This window comes from Mytilus edulis, chromosome 9 (genome assembly GCF_963676685.1).
Source record: "Mytilus edulis chromosome 9, xbMytEdul2.2, whole genome shotgun sequence".
NCBI classification, from domain to species: domain Eukaryota; kingdom Metazoa; phylum Mollusca; class Bivalvia; order Mytilida; family Mytilidae; genus Mytilus; species Mytilus edulis.
Window position 1 is genome coordinate 13,300,242 of NC_092352.1, and position 25,330 is coordinate 13,325,571.

General features: G+C 32.8%; 2 protein-coding genes across 6 annotated transcripts in view; both read right to left on the reverse strand.

Moving 5' to 3' along the window:
- Positions 1-4,599: 4,599 nt before the first annotated feature.
- On the reverse strand, positions 4,600-6,942 carry LOC139487657 (uncharacterized). The gene has a single exon (XM_071272608.1). The coding sequence runs from the start codon at positions 6,239-6,241 to the stop codon at positions 4,880-4,882; it is 1,362 nt and encodes a 453-aa protein (XP_071128709.1). The 5' UTR covers positions 6,242-6,942; the 3' UTR covers positions 4,600-4,879.
- Positions 6,943-13,243: 6,301 nt separating this feature from the next.
- Positions 13,244-25,330, reverse strand: part of LOC139489528 (transient receptor potential cation channel subfamily A member 1-like) — a 31,225-nt gene continuing 19,138 nt past the window's right edge. For 2 of the 5 annotated variants that reach the window (XR_011656195.1, XR_011656194.1), the window contains exons 22-32: positions 23,519-23,708; positions 20,462-20,578; positions 20,090-20,256; positions 19,430-19,490; positions 18,904-18,972; positions 17,571-17,744; positions 16,642-16,710; positions 15,709-15,822; positions 14,842-14,963; positions 13,493-13,727; positions 13,244-13,391 (exon numbers count right to left, since the gene is read on the reverse strand). Coding sequence is in view for 3 of the 5 variants with exons in the window: in XM_071276027.1 (XP_071132128.1) it covers positions 13,592-13,727; positions 14,842-14,963; positions 15,709-15,822; positions 16,642-16,710; positions 17,571-17,744; positions 18,904-18,972; positions 19,430-19,490; positions 20,090-20,256; positions 20,462-20,578; positions 23,519-23,708 (1,219 nt within the window). In the remaining 2 variants the exon portion in view is untranslated. Of the gene's footprint in view, positions 13,728-14,841; positions 14,964-15,708; positions 15,823-16,641; positions 16,711-17,570; positions 17,745-17,852; positions 17,933-18,903; positions 18,973-19,429; positions 19,491-20,089; positions 20,257-20,461; positions 20,579-23,518; positions 23,709-25,330 lie in introns of those variants that run through there. The other 3 variants (XM_071276027.1, XM_071276028.1, XM_071276029.1) reach the window with 2 other exon arrangements.

Genomic DNA, 25,330 nt, shown 5'->3' on the forward strand with positions numbered 1-25,330 from the left:
CTACTAACGAAATACCTGTCAAGAATAAGACAGTTGTTATCCATTGGTTTGATGATTTGAGCTTTTGTTTTTGTCATTTGATTGAGGACTTTCCTTTTTTTTTAATTTTCGTCGGATTTCAGTATTTTTGTGATTTTACTTTTTATTGTTTTCTAGCTTGATGCAACTTTTATTCGGTAACTTGTTTTTCGACAGCTTGAGTCTGGTTAATTTACTTCAATAAAAGATACAGACAAACAACAGTCCACGAAACAATACTCGGCTAGGTTACCATGAATATCATCAGATATCCAAAGTCAGGTCGTCTGGAATGGTTTCTGCTTCATTTGTGGCACCCGTTATGTCGCCCATGCCCATGAAACAAATGAGAAAATCCAGTCTTCAACATCTCACAGGTGTCTGTATAGTGTTTCAAACTCTAGATCACAAAGTTTAAAACTTTTAGGCTTGTTTGTTTTGTCTCCTGGCTTTTGGGGGAATATTTACATCGTGAAACAATCAATTTAACTTACTTTCAATACTCTTCGTGTATAACTCTTGCAACATAACAGATGCTGATCTGCATTTTACGAGCATTGATTGACAAAGCCTTTGTAATTTATTCAGTTTTTCTGATAATATTATATCACTATTCCGATTCTCTAATTTTTTAAGTTCTTATGTACGGTATAAGCCATAAAATCGAAAACCTAAATAATGATAGCATTCACTTAGTAATTGGTGTTTGGTAAAAGCTTTGTTTCGAGCCGATGGACGGACAAGCTTTTTGAATATCATATCATAGCGAGCTTAATTGCATATAATATGAGGTATCTCGTTTATGAACAACACCTGTTGTGTGAAAAAGATCCACATCAAATGTTTAAATGGATAAGTTGTAGTCAAGTCTTTTGTTAAAAAGACATTAAAAATTACTTCTAAAATCTTTAAATGTTGTCAATTGAAAACAGTTTAGCTTTTGTTAATTTTCATTCAGGTAGAAACTGTTAAAAAGAATGAGTCTAAGTTATTCCTTTAGATTATTGGAAACGAATTCTAAATTAGTCGAAAACTATAAATCAATTTGCAATCTGAAGTTGTAGCACAGCAGGCGTTTAATAACAAGCGAACCTTGAATCGAGCAATTGGATAGCGACATATATTTAAGAGAAAAACAGACATTTTTATCAATTTATATATGTTGAGTGTACAAATGAATCTAAGCAGCATTTTAGTCGTACATACAACTTTAAAATGTTGAATTTAAAACAACTCGTATTCAAGTTCTTAAACAGCAGTAAAAAAAACATTTTTATCAATTTTCTACGTTGAGTATACGAATGAATCAATGCAGCGTTTAATAGTATGAACAAATTTAAAATGTTGAATTCAAAACCTCTCGTTACCAAGTTCTAAAAACAGCAGTAAAAGAGACATTTTTATCAATTTTCTACTTTGAGTGTACGATTAAATCAATGCAGCGTTTAATAGTACGAACAAATTTAAAATGTTGGATTCAAAACCTCTCGTTAACAAGTTCTTAAACAGCAGTAAAAGAGACATGTTTACCAATTTTCTACGTTGAGTGTACGAATGAATCAAGGAAGCGAAAATAGAATGAACAAAATTAAAATATTGAATTCAAACCTCTCGTTTCCAGGTTCTTAAACAGCAGTAAAAGAGACATGTTCACCAATTTTCTACGTTAAGTGAACGAGTGGATCAATGAAGCTTTTAATAGTATGAACAAATTTAAAATGTTGGAATCAAAACCTCTCGTTACCAAGTTCTTAAACAACAGTAAAAAAGACATTTTTACAATTTTCTACGTTGAGTGTACGAATGAATCAAGAAGCTTTTAAAAATAGTATGAACAAATTTAAAATGTTGAATTCAAAACATCTCGTTACCAAGTTCTTAAACAGCAGTAAATAAATTGAAATATCGATTTAAGTGATGTCAACATTTTAATAAATTATCATTTGTTTGGTAAATGTCTAAAACTGTATGATATGTAAGTCAAATAGTTACTTATGTTGTAAATTTAAACTGTATGATATGAATAGGACTTTTGTAGTTTAATTCAATAGAGAACTGTCGGACATATACATACATAACATAATCACTTGTTTGAAAAGTGGAAAATTCATCCGTGTACAAGCAATAAATTTTCAAATTCATTACATTAAAGATTAAAAAGATTTTAATTTGTACATAAGATTACTTTGTGTAATTTAGTTAACATACAACCTCCTTCAATATTTGCAGATTTATTTAACCTGATTAATTAGCTTAAATATTGGTCCAATTTATAAAACTAAGTCCAAACATTATAATATAGAATCTTAGTAAATTAATCGGTTTAATTTTTAATGAAGAGTTATTATAAACTTAACCCGAAATATATTTGGGTTAATACTTGATCTGTTTTATTTCAGATAGAAATAGTTATAGTCAGATGTCGTATTATCAGGACGGTTATTTATTTTTGATTAACATGTCATGACGAGGTTTAATCAACACAAGCGGACCAGTTACCAAACTAATGAACAAATCAGTAGACCAACACCAGTTACCAAACTAATGAACAAATCAGTAGACCAACACCAGTTACCAAACTAATGAACAAATCAATAGACCAACACCAGTTACCAAACTAATGAACAAATCAATAGACCAACACCAGTTACCAAACTAATGAACAAATCATTAGACCAACACCAGTTACCAAACTAATGAACAAATCAATAGACCAACACCAGTTACCAAACTAATGAACAAATCAATAGACCAACACCAGTTACCAAACTAATGAACAAATCAATAGACCAACACCAGTTACCAAACTAATGAACAAATCAATAGACCAACACCAGTTACCAAACTAATGAACAAATCAATAGACCAACACCAGTTACCAAACTAATGAACAAATCATTAGACCAACACCAGTTACCAAACTAATGAACAAATCAATAGACCAACACCAGTTACCAAACTAATGAACAAATCAATAGACCAACACCAAACTAATGAACAAATCATTAGACCAACACCAGTTACCAAACTAATGAACAAATCAATAGACCAACACCAGTTACCAAACTAATGAACAAATCAATAGACCAACACCAGTTACCAAACTATTAAACAAACCAAAGAGCAAGTAGATCAATAACTGCGCTGTAGCATACGGAGAGCAGTTTGAAAATGAACCAAATGACCAAATATTCCCAGACTGTGGTGTCATGTAAGGCTCCCTTGAAAAACACGCATTAACACAATTTGGAGAAAATACTGTCTTCTTAAGTTTATATGTGTTCCAAGTATTTCTCATAAATTATACACCTTAAATCCATCTTTAAATTGTTAGGCGTTCATGCTAAAAGATGTGTTATACAACGCTGAAATCGTGATTCAATTGTCATATTTCTATTCGTTTTTTCGTATGTATACATCATAAGCATTTCTAATAAAACATAGCATATGCTGCAGAAACACCTCTCATTAACTATTAGACTTTATTACCACATTCGGAGAAGGACTTGTTGCTTGTTTATTCAATGAAAGATTCATTATGAACAGTTTGTTTTTTTGGGCTTAGAAAAGATAAAACATTATCTTTTATAAACAAACTAGTTTTGGCTAAATTCTCTCTTATAACAAGTTGCACATCATATAACATAATACAAACGCGTAATTGAATGTTTTAACGTTATTGTAAATAATTTAACGGCTAAATGAGCTGCTTCATTTTTTATCCATAAACCATGTATATAGGATATATGAAAATATTGAATGTAAATATAATGTCAATGACTTCATATTCACGCATTCAGATTTATTTGGTTTAAAAATCTTTTACGTTACATTCCTTTGAAATATAAATGAAAAAAAACCACATCTTTTCTAATCTTTCAAAGCAGTTATACTTTTAAATACATGTCATGAATAACATAAAAGTTAGCAAGGTCTTGAGAGTATTATAAAGGTATAAATATATCTGATTTTACCCATTCAAGCTAAACAGGACTTTCCTGCTAAATGTACAAAAATCCGATTTTACCCAACTGAGCAAAACCCCACTTTACTACAAAATGTAAAACAAAATCCTTACCACTACCAGGTTGGTAAAATATATTGTCGCATAATCCGTTTTACACGCTTTTCATTAGAGTAAAATTCATTTTACACACTACAGACCAAAATACTTTTAAACACAATACCAAGCATCAACCCCAAGTAAGACTGAGGTCAACTTTGTTCGAGGGAATAACAACCTTCGTTTTCAAGTCAAAAATTACAAGTAATTTTAATGCTGGATGGTCTGTTTACAAACAGGCATATTAAAGCAATACCAAAAAGTTCTCTATAAAACTCTTATCAAATCACAGGATTTAGAATGCATATCCCTTTTCTATATTCTTATTTTCGCCTACAATAGATAAGTGAAAATAATTTTATAAAATATTAAGGAATATTTTAAACTGTAAACATTAATAAAGTACTGACTAAAAAAAATATATATAGCAAAAGAGTCTATTCACCAAGCGGCGCATGTTAAATAGAAAATTTATCATTGTCAAAATCGAACTGTTTGTCTTAAAAAACGAAGTCAAATTATAACTATTTCAATTTATTATTGCATCGTATTAACTGCCCTAGGTAAGTTTATGACTTCCACTTCTGACAATTTGCAACCTGGGTATATCAACTAAAATAACATATAGATATATAATGGAGTCAAAAGTCTCTTTGGCAAGGATCTCTCGTCACAATATTTAAACATGTTAATTTCACACCACGAACCACAACTTTTTCAATTGTTCATGAAACTTAATTTTCAATGTCATTTTTTAATGTTTCTTGCATATTGTAATATATTTCTCCGTTTATTGTTTCATTTTTTGTCTTTAGCAGTTTTCTTCTCCTTTTCCTTTCGACCCGACTTTTTACCAGATGAATTGTCCTTTTTGTTTTTCCTTTTGCCAAATATTATGGCCATGGTTGATTTCTTTGGTCTACCATCACCCTTCTGTGATTCGGGAGTGGGAACTATAACTCCCCGACGATACGACGACGTTTTCTGGTCCGCTAATTGCGCCATGATATTGGCCAATGTAGCTTGTTGTACGTTTGTAAGCTTTTTCTGTGGTGGCTTTTTGAACGTTGCAAAATGTTTATTTGCAGACAAATCTAAGAGCGCAAGTGATCCTCTGAAATTCAACGAAGACGGGGGAGTCAGCTTCCCTCTGTTCGTGACATTGCCATCACAGTTGGTCATATATTCTTGCTCAAGATCGTCCATATATCTAACAGATTTTGTTTTTGATATATCCGGTTTTTGAGCTACGAAAACTGTATTACGACGTGGCGTGTCGTCTGCACAAGATATTCTGATTTCTGGTACAGACCGGGATAAAGTCTGAGAATTTTGGAGAGAATTCATTATACGGCTTCGTCCACTAATGGCAGCTTGCTCAAAATCGCTCATTCTTCTTTTGGCCTGTTGCCTTTCTTTTGCCTTTTTCCCGACTTCTACCCAGTCTTCACCATTCCTGAATGTAAATCTGTCGGTTTGTCCTAAGCTTGCATTGCCTTCCTCTTGAAGTATGTTAGCTATGTTATGATATCCAAGTCTTTTGGCATGTAAGTAAGGTGTTAGACCTAACTTATCGTGGACATCTACAGACAAACGGTATCTACGACATTCTTTACATAAAATTGATACTATTTCGTCATTACCCGACTGGCAAGAATGATGTAAAGGGGTCATTCCGTTACAATCTTTCTCCAAAATATCGATTTCTCCTAAGAATATATCGAGAAGTAATTGTAATTCTGCGGATCTGCCTAAGATACAAGCCCATGCCAAAACTGATCTACTGTGTCTTTCATCTCGAAATGCTGGATTTGCGTTCCTTTTGATGAGAAATCTAAACATTTTCCCTCTATTTTCTTGATCCTGTATATGAAGAGCAGCAATCAACACGTTGTAACCATAGTCATTCAGAATGTTAACATTTAATCCTTTGTCTAACATTAATTTCACTTTTCTGAATCTGCATTTGTATACGGAATTGAATAGATTGTTTCCCATGCATCTTTTCAAATGATCGTTCTCTACATTCCATTTTGATTTGACTTGAGGTGGAGGTTTGGCAGGAAAGATGTCCTCTTCCATTTCATTCAAATCCAATGAATTTTCCATTTGATGGACTAAAGACTTCACTTGTATGGTAGTTTCCTCACGCAGCACCATTTCGGAAAATGTTGTTTCAAAAATATCACTTAAATAAGTTGCATACACAAACTAGAAAAGTGTGTTAATAATTGATGCGTTTTAAAATTCCATATTGATCATTTCAAGTGAAAAGTATATTTCTAGTCAGATTTAAAACATACCAACTGATCTACTGAATACACGAACATATGTGAAATATCTTTTCATAAGTTATTAAAATTCAACAATTAAATTTTAAATTCCAACACAATACCTTATAAAATCCTCACTGGCTTCAACGATTAAGTGATCAAAACGTGGCTAACATTTCTTGATAAAGCTGATGTTTTATATTCAATAAAATAATCCATTCATTTCCACGTGTTGTATCCAATGACGGAGTGAAATAAATTCCCGTGAACCTTGATCAACGAAATAATACTTCCATGTTTCCAAACAACGTATCGTGTTTTTGATTTTAATATTTTGTTTATCCACGGGGTAAAATTACATCCGAGAGCCGTTTAAATTCTAACCATTTAAATATTTAAATGATCCTTCTATGTGATTGTCCGATATAAAGATGGAAATCAAAATGTACATTGATGTAAGAAAAGGTGAAACAATTTTGACAGTGTGACAAATCTACCGTGAAGTTTTTCATTAAATAAAACTAAAAGCAAAGATTTATATTGAAAGATCATTGCTTTAAGCAATATACAGTTATGAAACCAATAAAAATATTCTCTCATACGTCAATCGCTTATGCTTTTAAAAGTCTATCAAGTAACAATTTCATGAAAGATCACTAATAAAAGAGGCAAACTTTAAATTGAAACCCTTCGATAAACCTGATAAATGAATCCAATAATGTGAAATGTTATTTGCTTTTAATGCTTTATCCAACACTTTGTCTAAGATTCATTAGGTGATATGTCAATAAGTATTGTCAAGAATCAAAGGTAATCCGAGTACAACATCACCGAGTTTCTTGGGAAAATTTTCATTTTAATATAAAACACTGCTTTATTAACTTATAATTGGATATAAAATCAACATAAAAAGAAAATTAAATACCACAGCCATGTATGTTGCCACGCAGTACCTGCGTATGTATGTAATATGTAAGATCGGTAAGTAAAGATGAAGAGGTTTCCGTCAATGACATTACTAAATGGGAATACATAAATCTAAAACAGCCATGTAATTCTCGTAATGGAGATTTTCACCTAATCCTGCTATACTTAATGGTCTTTTGTGACGTCTTCTTTCGAATATATTAACCCAGCAGAGTGTCGAAAACAATTTTATGTTTCTTTTGAATAAATGAAGTAAATGCACAAAAACACTTAAAAATTGCTTCTTTTTGTAAATTTATTGAGATGTAAATAGTTATCAAATAAAGGTACCAGGATTATAAATTGATACGCCAGACGCCCGTTTCGTCTACATAAGACTTATCAGTGACGTTCAGATCAAAATAGTTAAAAAGACAAAACAAGTACAAAGTTGAAGAGCATTGAGGACCAAAATTTCCAAAACGTTGTGCCAAATACGGCTATTTTAATCTATGCCTGGGATAAGAAAATCCTTAGCATTTCGAATATTCATACTTTTGCAAACATTAAAATTTATAAAAATGACCATTTAGTTGTTATTCATATCAACATCGAGGTGCTGACTACCGGGTTGGAAAAAAGCGTTGACCAAGATGTTGTGGCTTTTTTGCATGACCTGTATCTCCCTCTTTGACGAATCTGATCTGCTTTGCCTCTGTTGTTGGTGGTCTCTTCTTTTTTTCTCAATATCAAGGATCTCTGTCACATATTTTAGGACCTTGTCGTGCCGCCATCGATATCTTCCCTGTGTCAGAGCAACTTCACACCCTAAAAGTATGTGTGTCATAGTGCCTCTTCGCCCACATAACTTGCAGCTTAGTTCTTCTATCAGTCCCCACTGGTGTAAGTTTGAAGGGCAAGAAAGTGTATCATAGACTGACATAAGCATTAATGAAAGTCTGAATGGTTCCATCCTCCATAGCTCTGCCCATGTGATCTTTCTTTCTAGCAAATTCCTTGCTCCTTGACGGCTAAGCTCTACTGCTTTTGCCCTTCTTGGTTGTTGTTCTTGTTTTATTTTACTGCACCATGATGCTCTTTTCTGTTGGTGTTGCCTTTGACCACTGTTGTAAATATGTCATTCCTAAGCCCTGTCTCCACCAGTACAAGTTTTGCCCACTATGTCTTTGTGATGAAGAATACTTTCTGCTTGATCTATTGTACTGTCTTCACATTGATATTGTCTTTAAAGGTGTCATCAAACAATTTCCCAAGGCACTTATAGGGTTATCGTCTATTGCCGGTATTTTGTCTACTTAGATCTTCAACTTCGTTGTTATCTGACCCTTTCTCTATAGCATTGATCTTGACTTCTTTGGCTGAAATTTCAACCTGGCCCAAGTGACTACATCTTCCAGTGCTATCAGTATCCATCTTGCTTAAATATGGGATGACGTTGTTGCTGTTAGGTCATTCATGAGCCTCGAAAAATTTCTGAATCCTTCTTTGGACCTCTTGTTTTTTCTTTCTGTTGCCTTCATGATATGCATACTCATCATGAATAGTATCGGTGAGATGGTACAACCTGTAACTTTTTTCTTTCTCTAACTACTGTCATGATGTTGTCTTGTTTTCTACAGTGAGTCGCAGCTGTAGTGCACCTAAATACTTTTGAACTATTTTTTTATGTGATCTGGAATGTGGTAGTGATCCATCGCCATCTCTATCAATTCGTGTAGTACTTAACCATATGCGGTTGCCAGGTCTAACCATACAACTGCCAAATTCTTCTATCCAGCCTTTGCCTAATAAATGAATTTGCGAAGAACACTAGTATGTTCATCGCATCCTGAAAACCTGCGATGCTCCTTTCTACATAGGTGTATCGATGTAGCTATTATCTACCATATATGTCATCATCCTGTTCGCCAATACAGAGAAGTAGATTTTTCCCTCTACGTTCAACAATGAAATTGTCCTTAACTGAAATGTCTTTTGATCTTTTTCCTTAGGTAAAATGCACCCTCTGTCATCTGTCATCCTTCAGGAATGGCCCCTTTTTCAGATAGTGTTCGGATTAATAGCTGCTATAGTTTTATTTGGGTTTTTCTTATAGAATTTGTATGGTTCACCACTGTACCCAGGTGCTGACCATGTTCTTTCCTTTTCTTCCACCTCACAAATTTCCTTCCATGTTGGTTTTTCGTTTCGAATTCTTTTATTGGTTGTTCTTCTTCTGCAACCCTTGGGCAATGTCCCAAAGGTTGTCTCTCTTTCTTTGTCTGAGTGTGTTTCATACAGATAACTTCTTACTTCGCCCTGTTCTTTCTCCAACCAACAGTGTTTTTTATGTAGTATGAATTCTAGATGAAGTTCACTAAAATTTTCCCTTTCTTCTTATTACTATTCTTGAGTTGTTCTGCCCTTCTAGTTCTTCTCATCTCATCTTTAACACTGTCTGTGAGGCTGGCTTTATCCAACTTCTCTTTGCTTCTTTTGTACCACCTGTTTAGGTCTTTGAGCTCCTTCCTTAGTTGTTAATTTTCTGTTCTTTCCTGTTTGGCGTCCGCTTGATGTTAATCCTTTCTTCAATCTCCTCAACACCAAATATCTCATTTCCAATGTTATCCACTACCGTAGTCAGTGTTTCTATCCTCCTCTTGTGCACTTTATCATGGAAGCTCGTGTCATCATGAATGATACATTTCATTATGAGATTGCTGTTTGCCAATCAAAATAACGTATTATAATGAAACATACATGTAACGTAATTATAGAAATGTGATTTAAAGGAGATGCAAAGTCAGTAAATTTTGTATTTCAATATATATAGCCCTCAACACTATAAGAACCCCAGATGGTTGACTGAGATATAGATATATGTTCAAATTGACTTCTCTCTTGCATTCAGCAGTACAATCCATGCTAAAAAACAATGGGTTATTTAGATAACGACTGCCATTTAACATACAACCTCATCTGACTAATAACAAGCCCGTGTGCTGTGTGTGTGTGTGTCAGTTTGCAAGTTCCAGTCTTTAATCTAGTTATGTCAACTGACTAAAAAGTTTGATGTTTAATGTCACGGACGCCGTTTAAATTAAGAATAATTAAAAACAAACTTTAAATAAGTGTAAACTGCTGGATATATACCGATTGTCATGTTGTCTGCACATTTAACAATATAAATATGATGAAAATCTGAAAAACGATTTTTTTCGGATTTAATTGTATGTAATGTACTTTTACATGATAGAAATAAGTGTTTTCTTTGTTGCACTAACAAATCAGAGGATGACTTGATAGATTCGGGCCAAACTTATCCTAGGCATAGATTACCTGACCCCTATTTGGCACAGTTTTGGGGAATTTCGGATCCTCAATGCTCTTCAAACTTTATACTTGTTTGACTTTCTAACAATTTTTATCTGAGCGTCACTGATAAGTCTTATCATATGTAGACGAATTGAATAATAAGCCTGGTACTTTTGATAACTATTAACAATGTCATTACATTTTTTTTACGCTGGTCCACAGACACTTGCTCTAAAATTTTGTTTGCCTGTATGCTTAGTATATTAAAGTATATAGGTAAAGATATTCAGAGCCAAGTTTTTGACGCCACAAAGCTGTGATATGCAATTTTATGACGCACTGAGCAGAGTGATTTAGACAGTGGGAACACCGATAATAAAACTTGCACCGTACAGTAAGGGTGGTTGGAAGTAATTGCTTTCATGATAGAAAATTAAAAAAAATATATTTAAAAACATTTAAAAAAAAACCGGTTATGCTTGATAATTTGTATTTATATTCAGCGAAATTGTTTAAAGTTTTTTTTTTATCGCAAAATCTCCCAAATTCGATGTCAAAAGTTTGATGAGTGCCATGTTAATGATGCTCTCTGTTCTTTATAGAACATTTTCTGCAAGGGCATGCATACCCCGTGTTATAAATAAATAAATTTTAGCAAATATTTTATACGTGAAAGTTCATATTTAACTTTACAATTGGGTTTTAATTTTCAATTGATAGTTTTTACAATGATGTTTAAAAAGATAAAAAGAAGTCTAGTTTACGCCATTTAAACTTATGTATTTATGAGAAGACGTTTGTAGCAAAACGGGCAAATTAAATCACTTTGCAAGCAACAATTGATCTAAATAATTTAAAGATAATTGGAAGACGGGAAAGGGACATTTGAGAAATTGTTGATTTAAATTTAGCCTTGAAAAAAAATATGAACTATTGTTAATGAAATAATATAAATCGAATAATTATTCTGTAAATGTCATTTTTGTAAACATACCGGAAGTATTTAAAACCAAATGACGCCTGTGTCAGAATTCGTTTGGAAAAGGACAAATCTAGAGTGCTAGCATAAGGCAGCTAAACTGCCTAAAATTTGAATGACCAAAAAGCAGTTTCAGCATTTCTTGTTTAATTGTAAAGATTTCAAGGATGCACTACTTTCATGGGTTGTTAAGCCAATAATACATATCCGCTCTATGTGGTTGGAGCTCATTTGACACCAAACCTCATTAGATTAATCCAAATCAGATATTCTCTCTAGATATTCACAAGCAAACTTATATTGCACCTTCCTCAAACATCTTGCTTTTTCAAAACTTTTTTCATAATTTGCTTTCCATATGCAAACCAGAGATATATGATATAAGCTTTCTGAGACTAATGTTACAAATGTATGAACTAAACATGTCTCTGTACAAACTAAATCATATATAATCAATCTGAATATTTATGAACATGAAATATTTATTGGGATACATACAAACCACTATACTTCTCTTTTCAAATGAAACATAAATCTTCTTTTGCCATGTTAACGATATAAGAATATCCTGTGCACTACGACAATTTATTTATGATAATAATAATATAAGCTGTGTCTATCACTAACTAGATGCCCCTCAGGACTGAATCTCTCACATGCCAAACGTTTATTTTGTATCATTTCCCAACTATTATAGTTTCTGCAAAACAAATTGAGGAAAACGGGGCAAAAACTCCTTAAATGGTTCATTGGACGATTTCTGTGATGATTTATACATCTTATTGTTCAGGTCGTATTCCTTTTTTGAAGATTCTCTCTAACTATACTAGTTTTCAAGATAACAATCACAAACTGCATAATTGCTAAAAAATGACATTTCTGGGATAATAACTCCGTAATGGATAATGGATGGTCTGCTTTTTCTGTAAATTTCGTAATTGATAGACCCTTACCAGCTAATCATTTCTTCACTAAGAGTTTTCTCTGTTACTGCTGTACTTTTTGAGATAATAATCTTCATTAAAACCACAGACTACCCTCATGTTATATTTTTTAGCAACAGCAGCTTGCTTTGATTATAGATCAAATAACCTAATATTATTTTAAAAGTTAATACCTAAGGAACATTCAGGTAATGTCTTGTAACATTTGGCTGGATGTTTTTAGAGAAGACAGTTTTTCTGACAGTTGTAATCAATGAAAGGACGAAAGGACAACAAACGAGGATGGATACCAAGTGATGGCAATAACTCACATGGTCCTGTGGGTCAGGTGACCATAAAATATATGTTTTAAAGATACTTTTGAACCCAACATCTCCATTTATTAATATCATGCTGAGTTTCAATTGAAACCTGTTCCCTGATAACTTATATATCATTTCCGTTGAAATTATCAATGAAGTTAAAACAAAAATATTTTCATTATATTAAGACTAACAGCTATTGTTCTACAAACAGAAAAGATAATTGGTGACATTTCTGACATTAGAATAATTCTTTGAAACTTGAAATCATTTCAAGGGTGCAAAAACACTTACAAAAAGAATCAAGAGGAATACTATTTTTAGAAGAGATGTAAATGGCAAAAGTTAGGTATAAGATGGCAGTTATTAGAGGATGACAGATACACTCATAATCCCATTTGGTTATTGGTGAATTATGCAATAAAAGAAATCCAAATTCATTATCTATGTGAAAATAGTCATTTATTGAGAGTAATTTTTTTCATCCTGAACTAGTGTTTATACAAAACCAATGAACTTTGTAAGTGACCAGCACTTTCTGTGTAGTTGTAATCTTTAATCCAATCTGCTAATCAAATGTCTGCTGTTCCACTATTGTCCAGCTCTAGTGGTCAGTTCAAATTATCTTTTCTCTGTGTACTATCAGTGTCTAGATCTAGTGGTTATTTCTGAATATCTGTTCTGTGTCCTACTTGTTTCCAGCTCTAGTGGTTAGTTCAGATTATCTGTTCTCTGTGTACTATTAGTGTCTAGCTCTGGTGGTTATTCATGATGATCTGTTTTGTGTCTAACTAGTGTCCAGCTCTAGTGGTTATTTCTGAATCAGCTACTGAAAAACTGTCTAGTCTATAATCCATATGTAAATGATCCGCCATCTGTTTTATAAGATCTTGCTGTTGTTTCTGTAGATCATGTAACTTTGTTATCCTGGAAAGAAACAGCAAAATAAGTGTTTATATCTTTCTATTTTGACTGACTAGTTGATATGTATAGATATCAGGTTTTCTACACATTGATATCATAAAATATTACCTACAAGCCACAATTTAAACTTTTTTTGTGAATGAGCAGCAAACGAGCTAAAAATCTTCACATTGTGTCGAGCGACTGATATTTCATTATCTGTTTATCTTTCTATTACTGGTCTTTCCTTTCTCCCTAGGATAATTTTACACATGATGAAAGCAAGCTTGATAATTTCTCCTCACACAATGAGGTCACTGATTACTTCTCAGACATTGTGATGTCGCTGATAATGCCTGCTCTCATCTCAAAGCTGTGATACAAGAATTACGCAGCAGGGTGATATAGGCGTAGGGAAGAAAGATAAATACTGTATATGAGGATGAAATTTTTTTCCCTTTTTGTGATTTTGTTTCACTCAAAGGCTTTCTTTATATTTCGTTTACAAAGCTGGAAATGAAAAAAACTATTTCTTTTTCTATATGTTGTCACTTTGTTTTGTTGTAGCTTTATTACACCTATAACTGTATGAAGTCCAATTAGTGAAAATACAGGATTTATTTGACTTTAAAATCACAGTATTTCATTAGATAGACATGCCTTTGGACGAATAAAATTAACATGATTTATAAGTATTTTTGTGAATTCATTGAAACTGTAAGTCAATTCTTTCTCTTCAACCACCATACATCATAAGCTACTCAACATTAAACAAAGCATAACAGTACTACATTCTTTTGTTTTTTGTTTTGAACTACAATGAACTTTGGGGTTTAAGAAAGCTAGAAAGGAACTCTTAGTTAAAAGTATTCAGAAGGGGAAAGTCATATCTTAACTTATAATTTTCTTTTTAAAACTAAGTAGAAGTTAACCTATTAACTTCAAAAACACTCTACATGGTTATCAAAAGGTATAAAATGTATTGCTCACTCTACATGGTTATCAAAAGGTATAAAATGTATTGCAGTAAGTGTCATGGCTCCTCATTCCCAAACAGTTAAAACAAATTGTGTAATAAAGAAATAAGTGTGTATATCTAATGTCACCATGACAACTTTCTTCAACATTATTTACTTACTGTGAACTTTGCTTTTTAATTAATGACTTTAATTCATCTGTCTCATCAACATGATCAGCCTTCCCTGTATCTAAATATCTTTTTATCAACTCTTCTTCACTCCCAACCAGCACTTTCTTTACCTATTGTGTAATACAATGTAACAACAATTATTTTTTTCATGCCAGAATTATTCCCGATGAAGGAAGTAGTCAACTGGTGTTTGTTGTTGAAGGATGTATGTATGTATATTGCTAGGTAATATGATGTCCATGTTAATTGAACCACGAAATAGGGGGTTAAAACTCTAATTAGGCACATGTTTTAGAACCTTCACAGGCACAGATCCAGAGGGGGGTTCCGGGGGTTGGAACCCCCCTTATTTTTTGCTGATCAATGCATTTGAATGGGAGCATATAGCTGGAACCCCCCCCCCCCCCCTCCTTCTTCATGAGCATGTGTGCTACATTCCTGGTTGATATGATCCTAACTTCATTAGGGAATAATCATTAACCAATACTATAACCTGACAATAGACTCAGTTCACACTATCACATTTCCATGTTCAGTGGACACTAAATTCTGGTAAAACCTTAATTTGCATAAATTTGATTATTTTTCTTCAAAATAAATGACAAGGGGTTTGCTTGCATCATTCAATTACTTCTTAAAAGGTACACAGTTCTATAACATATTTGTAGAATCTAAACCAAAGAAGAGATTGATTATTAATCTGTTGTGACTCAAATGTTTGTGTTTCACTACCATCACAGATGAACACCCCTTTCTTGTCCATGATTTCCATATGAAACATTTATACCATTCCTTTTTTTTACATTATTTAGATACTAGTGTACTGGACAGGTAGCAATGTAAGGATAAACATACCTTTTTCCATACTGTACCTTCTGGCTTGTTTGGGTATACAGTATGTTTTAACTTTTGCCATTTTCTCTGTACTGATCTAGGAAATCTAATTTCCATTAGATAGCTTTTGTCAATCTAAAAGAGGTAAAAAATAAAACCCAAAACATGTGAGTTTATATCAACTGTACTGTTCCATATGTTCAAAAGTTTGGTCTTTTGAAGAAAAAAAACATTTGCATACAAATTTGAAGTGAATAGAGGGAATTTCAATAAGAGATCAGTGTACCAAAAATGTTTTCTTTTCTAAATTGTATTTCCTCATCTATATTAAGTAATAAAAGCTTTGTGCACACTAGTTAAGATATCAAAAATGTTTTATTGGATGTCTTACGTCCAATGTAAAATTAATGTTCATAACACATAAGCAGGCTTCTGAAACATGGTAATCTGCAAAGCCTAAATCAAATCTTTATTATTAGATCTCATCAATTAAAAAACGGTGTCTTTTTATCTTTAAACCTTATAAGAATAAATTCATTAGAACAACAATTATCTGAAAAAGATGTCCACAAATTAAAAGTGACAACAATGAATACCACAGAAAAAAATCTGTTTAAAACAAAAAAGTGTCCATAGTACATGAATGCCTCATTTGCACTATAATTTTTTATGTCCTGTGTACAGTAAAATTGAGGTCAAAACTCTAATTTGGCATTAAAATTAGACAAAATAGTCAAAGATCTTATAGGGAACATGTGTACTAATTTACAAGTTGATTGGACTTCAACGTCATCAACAACTACTTTGACCAAAAAAATTAACCTGAAACAGGACAGATTGGTTGGACGGATGAACGAAAGAATGAATGGATGGACATATCAACCAACACATGCACAGACGGATAAACATATTGCTCCTAGCTGGGGCATATAAATAACATTTAACTCAACTTACAAAGATTGATATTTTGGAAATGTATGCACCAGCTCTTACTTTTTCAATGTCACCAACAGCTATCCCAGTCTGTATAATAAAAACACAACAAAATTAAAAAAAACAAGGTAGGTTTAATTTCTATCTATGGTTAAATCTTTTGGTATAGAAGGATTATCTGATATTTTTATCTTAAAAGTAATTCCATCAATTATATCTTGTCTGTTGTGCAGATCCTGATAGAGAAGACCAGACCTTGATCCTTAAACATATTAAATTAAATCCTATCTTTGATTGATTTTGAAAACTTACTTCATTTTAGTGATCAAAGATAAAACAGTTTAATAAATTTAATGTAACCATAAATCAACTATTTTATGTAAATTGAAGTACTCAGATTCTACAACATATAATGCATGGGTTGACAAAAAGATATAGTGTTTTAATAAATAACATATTTGACTGGAATATTTAATTTGTGGAAACCCTGTGCTCTGCTTTCCAAAGCCTTCATTGGATGAAATCTCAAAGATCTTGTCAAATTGCACGAATTTTCTCATAAGATCTCATAACATTTGCTTTTTCTTATGAAGACTGTTTAAATATTGATTTTGCTGAATTTTATAATGGAATTTCATTAAACATGTAATAAGGGGTTAAGAAATGATGTCAAATTTTGTTTTGAAATTTTACAAATTTGTATTAACTTAAAGAGAAAATATTAAAAAGAGAATAATTTTGTCCCCTTGCTGGCATAAGATGTGGTACAACTGGTATTAGTGTAGACAGTACCACATTGTGTCAACTGTAAATACACAATTTGACGTTTAATTAAATGGAGTAACATGGAAGACCGTACAACTTCTTCTAAAATGGTACCATTTATTTCACAGATGTTTACCATTGTCTTCCAAATAATTATACTTGTTATAGAATTTAAAAATACTTACAAGAAAATTCATCAATGCTAGTGGCATCACTAGGAAGAATAAAAACATAATGCAGTAACCATCTATAGCAAATGGATCATTTGCTCCTGTTGTGAAGGTATCTATATAGTTAAATTCTCCTAACATCATAGACAATGAAGTTAGAGGATACACATCACGATCTTTAAACCCTGGCTGTAACAGAAACAAAGTTATCTATTTAGTTAAATTCTCCTAACATCATAGACAATGTGTTTAGAGGATACACATCACGATCTTTAAACCCTGGCTGTAACAGAAACAAAGTTATCTATTTAGTTAAATTCTCCTAACATCATAGACAATGTGTTTAGAGGATACACATCACGATCTTTAAACCCTGGCTGTAACAGAAACAAAGTTATCAATGTAGTTTTATATACTTCTCCCGGAATCATACATGTAGAAAATTTAGTTAAAGGATACACATCACTATATTAAATCCCTGGCTGTAACAGAAACAAAGTAATCTATGTAGTTAAATTCTTCTAACATCATAGACAATGTAATTAGAGGATAAACAGCACAATCTTTAAACACTTGCTCTGTAACAGAAACAAAACTATCTATATAGTTTACTATTCCGAACATCATAAAAAATGTAGTTAGAGAATATGCATCATGATCTTGAAACCCTGGATGGAACAGAAACAAAATTATCATACGATTAAATTTGATAGAGAGTGTTATGGTTTTATTGTTTGTTTGTTATTTTGTTGTCTTTGTCTGTGTTTATTTCCTTGTTTTTTCCAACTCTATTTGGGAGAGGAAGGCGATTTATTTTCATTTATATAATATAACATTTATTTAATACTACAATCATGGGTTGGGAACCCCCTTTAAAAACTGGCTGGATCTGCCCCTGTACCCCCCTTATTTGTAATCATAATTGATATAATTATGTTCAGAACACTAGGGGTCTAATTTGCGAAAATGTTTAATAATTGAATCAAGTAAGAACAACAGCTAAAGGAAATCTTCCGTATCAAAGACATAATTTGTCATCTGTAGCCAAGGAATTTGTCATCCGCAGACCATTATTAATTACCACTATTACAACTAACAGTAACAGTTATGTAAGACTATTGAACAATTACCCTGACCCATTGGTACATGCATTTATAAATTTGAATCGTCTGCAACAGTCTGATGTTCTATCTTAATGGGAAAATGTTGTCGTCTGCAATGGTCAAATGTTCTACCTGGATGGAAAATTTTGAAAATGTGACCTACCGGGGTATTTGGTCAAACGAATATTTCTTTTGTTTATATTGTTGTTCAAAACCATCTTAGCCTCCCGAACAATTATACTTACTGTATTTGCAAGTGTTATGTTGAAGGCTGAAGAAAAAGCCATCAGGAATATACACAATATCAAAACAACCTAAAATATATGACAATGTAGCATTAAAAAATTGAGTTTTTAAATAACTCAAGTAGATAGATAGAAAGAATATGAGTCATAACAAATATCTATAAATAAGACATAAATGTGAAACGTAAACAAAGTAACTCAAATATAAACAATTAAGAGTATATACTCATATAGTGGAACCATACATGCATAGTCTGAGTAATTTAATACGATGAATGTTGAAAAGTTGTTTTATTAAAAATGCCTATGGTATGAATAAATCTTGAAGCAGTCATAAACTTAAAGTTTCTACTAGAAAAAGAATGTTTGGTGGAGTTCTTGGGGTTGAAATTCAATGCTTTTAAATAGGGGACATTGTCGCCTTTATCCTGAGTGGGAACCCCTCCTTTTAAAAATGGCTGAAATTTGCCCTGCATTTATTTTATATTTATCAATTATTTACTACATTACACCTTTATCTACTTACCTTCAACAGTGTTATGATTACTTCACTAAACATGATAAAGTATATTCCAATAGAACTGAAGCTGAAAATTAAAGTAGACATTATCAAATTATGTACTGTAAATTCAAGATTTATTGACCCATGCATTTATTATTGCAATTTTGCCATGTTCAACTACATAATTATTTTAATTTAAGCGATATTGAGAAAAATCCAGTTTAACTCTTATAAAAAAATTCAAAATGCTAGATTAAATTATTGTGATTATAACCCTGTTGCATCTTTCATAGAACTTGACATATAATAGGCCTACTTAGAGCTTGACATATAAAAGGCCTACTTAGATCTTTACATATTGTAGGTTGACTTAAGAGCTTTAGGTAAAAAGTGTATTTTTCCAACAAATATAAACTAGACTAAATCACAAACTAATACATTGTTGACACCGCTGCTGCCGGTAACAGCATACCGATGTCTTGCTTTTTGACTCTGTCTAGCGTATAACTAACTATACAACAAAAGAAAAATTTAGGAAAACAAAAATAATTGTCAACAAGAGTTAAGCCACCACTGTAAATAATCATGGTTAATATAATAACAAATGCAAGTGTTGGTCATATTTTTCACGATTATAAATAATGGAAAATTACACAAAAGATATTTAACTATTATGGAACTGACCCTCTGAGAATGTTCATCAACATTAACCATCCTAAGGCAGCAGCCATCCATCCTGCTCTCCAATTATTCAAACAAGGAAGATTATTAAATGGCAGTAAAAACACTATAGTAGCTATAATGGTAGTCCATGATAACCAATTATCTAGTGATGTAAAGTATTTCCATCCCTACAAAATAAATATAACTGTCAGATTCAAAAATGTTCACTGTATTTTATAAACTTTCAAAAATATATAAAAAATACATCTAGTTATCTGGTTGATCATATTAGTTTTTCATTTATTGTTTTAAACATAGTCTGCAATCATACATTATTTTCTTAATTCTAACATTTAAGAAATTAGTTCATAACGAGTCAAATTTTTAACTTACTGTTGTGAAACACATAGTTATCTGGTTCAACATCAGAATAATAACCATAAAAAATACACAAGCTTTCAGTGCAACCATTTCCGTCTTGGGTATTTCCATTTTAGAATATAAACCAAGCTGAAAAAATTATTAGATCACATTGTTATGAAATTTTGTTAAAATTAAAATTTTAATTATCTATGTAGTATTCAATAGGCTGCTATTTGTAATTTTCTTTATTTTTCATTTTTTGCCCAGATTTTCCCCATCTCTCTTTGACTATTGAGTATTAACACTTTGCAGTGTCTTTCCCCTCTTTTAGTTAAGGACCAGAACCAAAGAGCTTGACCGAAAAACCTGATTTACTTAAAATGTATGGAGATATCATAATGGAACAGGAGAGGAGATATTGCCCTACGAAAGACAATCCCGCAGATCTGCTTACACGTGGTATAACATCTGAAGAATTGCAACAGAATGAAATATGGTTTAGTGGACCTAAATGGTTAAACAGCAAAGAAGATTGGCCGACATGGAACGGAAACAATGTAACGTCTAGTGTATGTACAACAATGTCGGAGAACGATGACAAAATTGAAACAATGGAGAATAATCAAAATGCATGTATTGGTATAGGAGAAATCATAGATATCGAACGGTACAATTCTTATAGAAAACTAACCCGCATTACCGCATATGTAATGAGATTCGCAACAAACTGCAGAGCAACGGAAACTGAACGAAAGAAAGATTTGTTACGTATTGATGAAATTGAAAATGCAAAATTCCTATGGATAAGCTGGGAACAGTATATCTAATATATATGTTCCTGGGATAAGATATACACAAGGTAAAATATTTAGTGACGAAATAAATTGTATAGATAATTCTACAAAACGTAAAACACTTGTGCGACAATTAAAGCTCTTTCTAGACGAAAAACAATTATTACGATGTGGTGGCCGCCGAATAGACAATGCGACAGTAGGAGAAACAGTCAAGTTTCCATATCTGTTACCGGCAAAGGACCGTCTTACACATTTGATAGTGTTAGAAGCACATGAGAACACACTACATTCAGGTATAAATATCACTCTAGCATACATACAACAAACATTTTGGATTCCGAAATTAAGACAGTGCGTGAAATCTATATTGATGAAATGTGTAACGTGCCGAAAAGTAATTGGAAAATCTTATCCCACACCAGAAATTCCACCATTACCAAAGGAGAGAGTTCAAGATGCTACACCCTTTAGCATAACCGGTGTAGACTTCACAGGAGCGCTAACGATAAGGAACAGACACAACGAAGAATCGAAGGCTTACATTTGCCTATTTACATGTGCTGTCACTCGAGCAGTACATTTGGAATTAGTTTACGATCTCAGCGAAGAATCTTTTTTATTGTGTTTCCGGAGGTTTGTAAGTCGACGATCAGTGCCGAAAATAATGATGTCAGACAATGCGCTAACATTTAAAGCTGCTTCAAACGAAATTTCACGACTTTGCAATTCTAGAAAAGTTAAAGAAAATATTCAGAATTATGGCATTGAATGGAAATTCATCCCAAATAGAGCTCCATGGTTCGGGGGCATGTGGAAAAGAATGATTGGCTTAACAAAAACATCACTTCAGAAAGTATTAGGACGTGCACATGTCAACGATGAGACTCTAAGGACTGTATTAACAGAGATCGAAGCTTCACTCAACGATCGACCAGTGACGTATATTTCAACAGATATCAGAGATCCGGAGCCGCTTACACCATCCCATCTTATACATGGACGAAGAATAACAACTTTACCGTATGTATCGTCAAATAGTACTATTGACAATCTAAATGTTTGTGAATTAACGCACACAAACTTGAACTATCAAGCGATACGACAGAGACAACTGATTGAGAACTTCTGGACAAGATGGAAAGGAGAATACCTTACTTCATTGCGAGAATATCACCAAAGAGCTGGAGTCGACGTTCGGAAGATTAAAGAAGGTGATGTCGTTCAGATACACGACGAATCGAAGCGCGTGCATTGGAAACTTGGAGTTGTGCAGGACACTATTAAAGGCAAGGACGGTTTAGTTCACGTTGATATGGTGAGTACCAATTCAGGAGTTACAAATCGACCCGTGACGAAACTCTACCCATTAGAAGTCAACAGCATGGAATGTTATCTGAGACGAAGAGAACGAAGAAACTAACATGTGTGAACAGACTTGTTAATTTTTCTTATTTGTGAAAAGACTGTCAAATTCAAAGACTTTTTTACGTAATCTAATAATTTAATATTTTTTCAATTATTTGTGAGATCAATCTATTTTTTGTTCTTTCCGCATACCACTATATATCACAGCTAATGGACATTGCATCTGGTGGCCCCGAGTATGTCGGTGATTTAGAGACAGTTTAACTTACGCGTCAAACGTTAACACTACTTTTAACGCCGTTTCCATTCACATTGTTAACGTCATCATATCTTCTGTTAACGTTGTTCTATTGTTATGTATCATGTTACTATATTGAGTTGAGATTATACGATCAAACGAACCAGACGTTGTTTTACTGCCTGTCCAGACTTTCAGTTAACCCATCCGTCATAGATGTACTTAGGTGAGTTTAGGTAAAAATTTAGAAATTAAGAAATTAAAATTGATACTATAAGCTCTGGTAGAGCATCAATTAAGGATAAAGATAAGCTGAAAATATTGATAGGTCATGGACCTGCTTTTCGAGATATTTGAGATTTAAAATATGGCCGGAAAAGGCTGACTTGGACTTTTACCTTATATTTGCATTGGGTCTCAAAACAAAAGAAAGAAAATCAAGAATTTTCTAAAATTTTGGTAAATGACCTTTCATGAGCTATTAAGTCTTATATGAAAAAATAAATGAGTGTTATTGGACAAAATATTTTACATTGTATTGTATGGAAAAACACCAAGGAGTCCGAACATTTGACACAAATTCCAAAACCTCACCTAAGTACATCCTTAAATTGTAATGGCAGAAAGAGTTTTAACATTTGTATATTTTTGGTTTCATCGTTTGTTGAATAATATGAGCAATCTTACCTCTTTGTGTTGAGCTACGACAGCAGGATTTGCTAACAGTGTGGCATTAAGAAGAAGAGGACACTGTCGTACATTATCAAGTACATTGGTTGTTATTTTTGGCATCATGATTGAGAAAAACTGTAGACAACAGAGAAACGCAAAAAATACCAGGAAATTAATATAGAAATATATATAACCCCTTTCAAGCCTGAAAATATAATAGAACAGAGTTTTAGCATCCCTCACATTGCATATATTTAATCTGCCCATGGGCAATAACTAAAAAAACTATTATTTTATAAACTTTTTAAGTATTATACAATAAATGAAGGCATGGGATCACTATACAATACTATTTCAAAGGGTCATATTAAACACCAAGAAAAATAGATGCAATGTTACTAACCAGTACTAGTTCCAAACTAGAGGCTCTAAAGAGTCTGTGTCGCTCCCCTTGGTCTATGTGCATATTAAACAAAGGGCACAGATGGATTAATGACAAAATTGTGTTTTGGTGATGTTGATATGTTTGTACCGGTAGATCTTACTTTACTGAACATTCTTGCTTCTGACAATTATCTCTATTTATAATGAACTTGGCCCATTAGTTACAGAGGAAACTAGTTTGTTAAAATTTACAAAAATTAACAAAATTTATGAAAATTATTAAAAATTTACTATAAAGGGCAATTACTCCTTAAGGGGTTGACTGACAATTTTGGTCATGTTGACTTATTTGTAGGTCTTATTTTGCTGAACATTATTGCTGTTTACAGTTTATCTCTATCTATAATAGTATTCAAGATAATAACCAAAAAATGCAAAATTTCCTTAAAATTACCAATTCAGGGGCAGCAACCAATTCGTCTGAAAATTTCAGGGCAGATAGATCTTGACCTGATCAACAATTTGACCCCCTGTCAGATTTGCTCTAAATGCTTTGGTTTTAAAGATAAAAGCCAAAATATACATTTTACCCCTGTGTTCTATTTTTAGCCATCTTGGTTTGATGGCCAGGTCATCGGACACATTTTTAAACTAGATACCCCAAGGATGATTATGGCCAAGTTTGGTTAAATTTGGCCCTGTAGTTTCAGAGGAGAAGATTGTTGTAAAAGTTTACGGACGACGGACAATGGACGCCAAGTGATGAGAAAAGCTCACTTGACCTTTCAGGTCAGGTGAGCTAAAAACGTCAAAATTTCCTTAAAATTGCCAATTCAGGGGCAGCAACCCAACAACTGGTTGTCCGATTCGTCTGAAAATCTCAGGGCAGATAGATCTTGAACTGATAAACAATTTAACCCCATGTCAGATTGCTCTAAATGCTTTGGTTTCAGAATAATAAGCCAAAATCTACATTTTACCCCCAATGTTCTATTTTTAGCCATTGCGGTCATCTTGGTTGGTTGGCTGGGTCACGCAACACATTTTTTAAACTAGATACCCCAATGATGGTTGTGGCCAAGTTTGGTTAAATTTGGCCCAATAGTTTCAGAGGAGAAAGGTTAACGACGACGACGGACGACGACGACGACAGAAGCCGAATGCCAAGTGATAAGATTCCACCCTTCGGGCCAGGTGAGCAAAAAATCAATTCAACTTTTTAATAAACATCTTATGAGAAATGGAGGCATGAGATCACTCACAATGCTTTTTCCAAGGGGATACACCATATCTCCTGTAAAAAATACTTTGCCAGCAATCTTCCAAGATCTTTCAAAAAATAAAAATACTGTCTGTTTTTTAGGCTATAAGTTATAACTAAATAAAGGTATTGTTCCACAAAGCATTTCATAAAGTGTTTAATATTAAGAGAATAAAACAAGA

Excerpts from the sequence above, each read along its gene's own strand:
- LOC139487657 (XM_071272608.1), bottom strand. The coding sequence starts at position 6,241 with ATGGTGCTGCGTGAGGAAACTACCATACAAGTGAAGTCTTTAGTCCAT.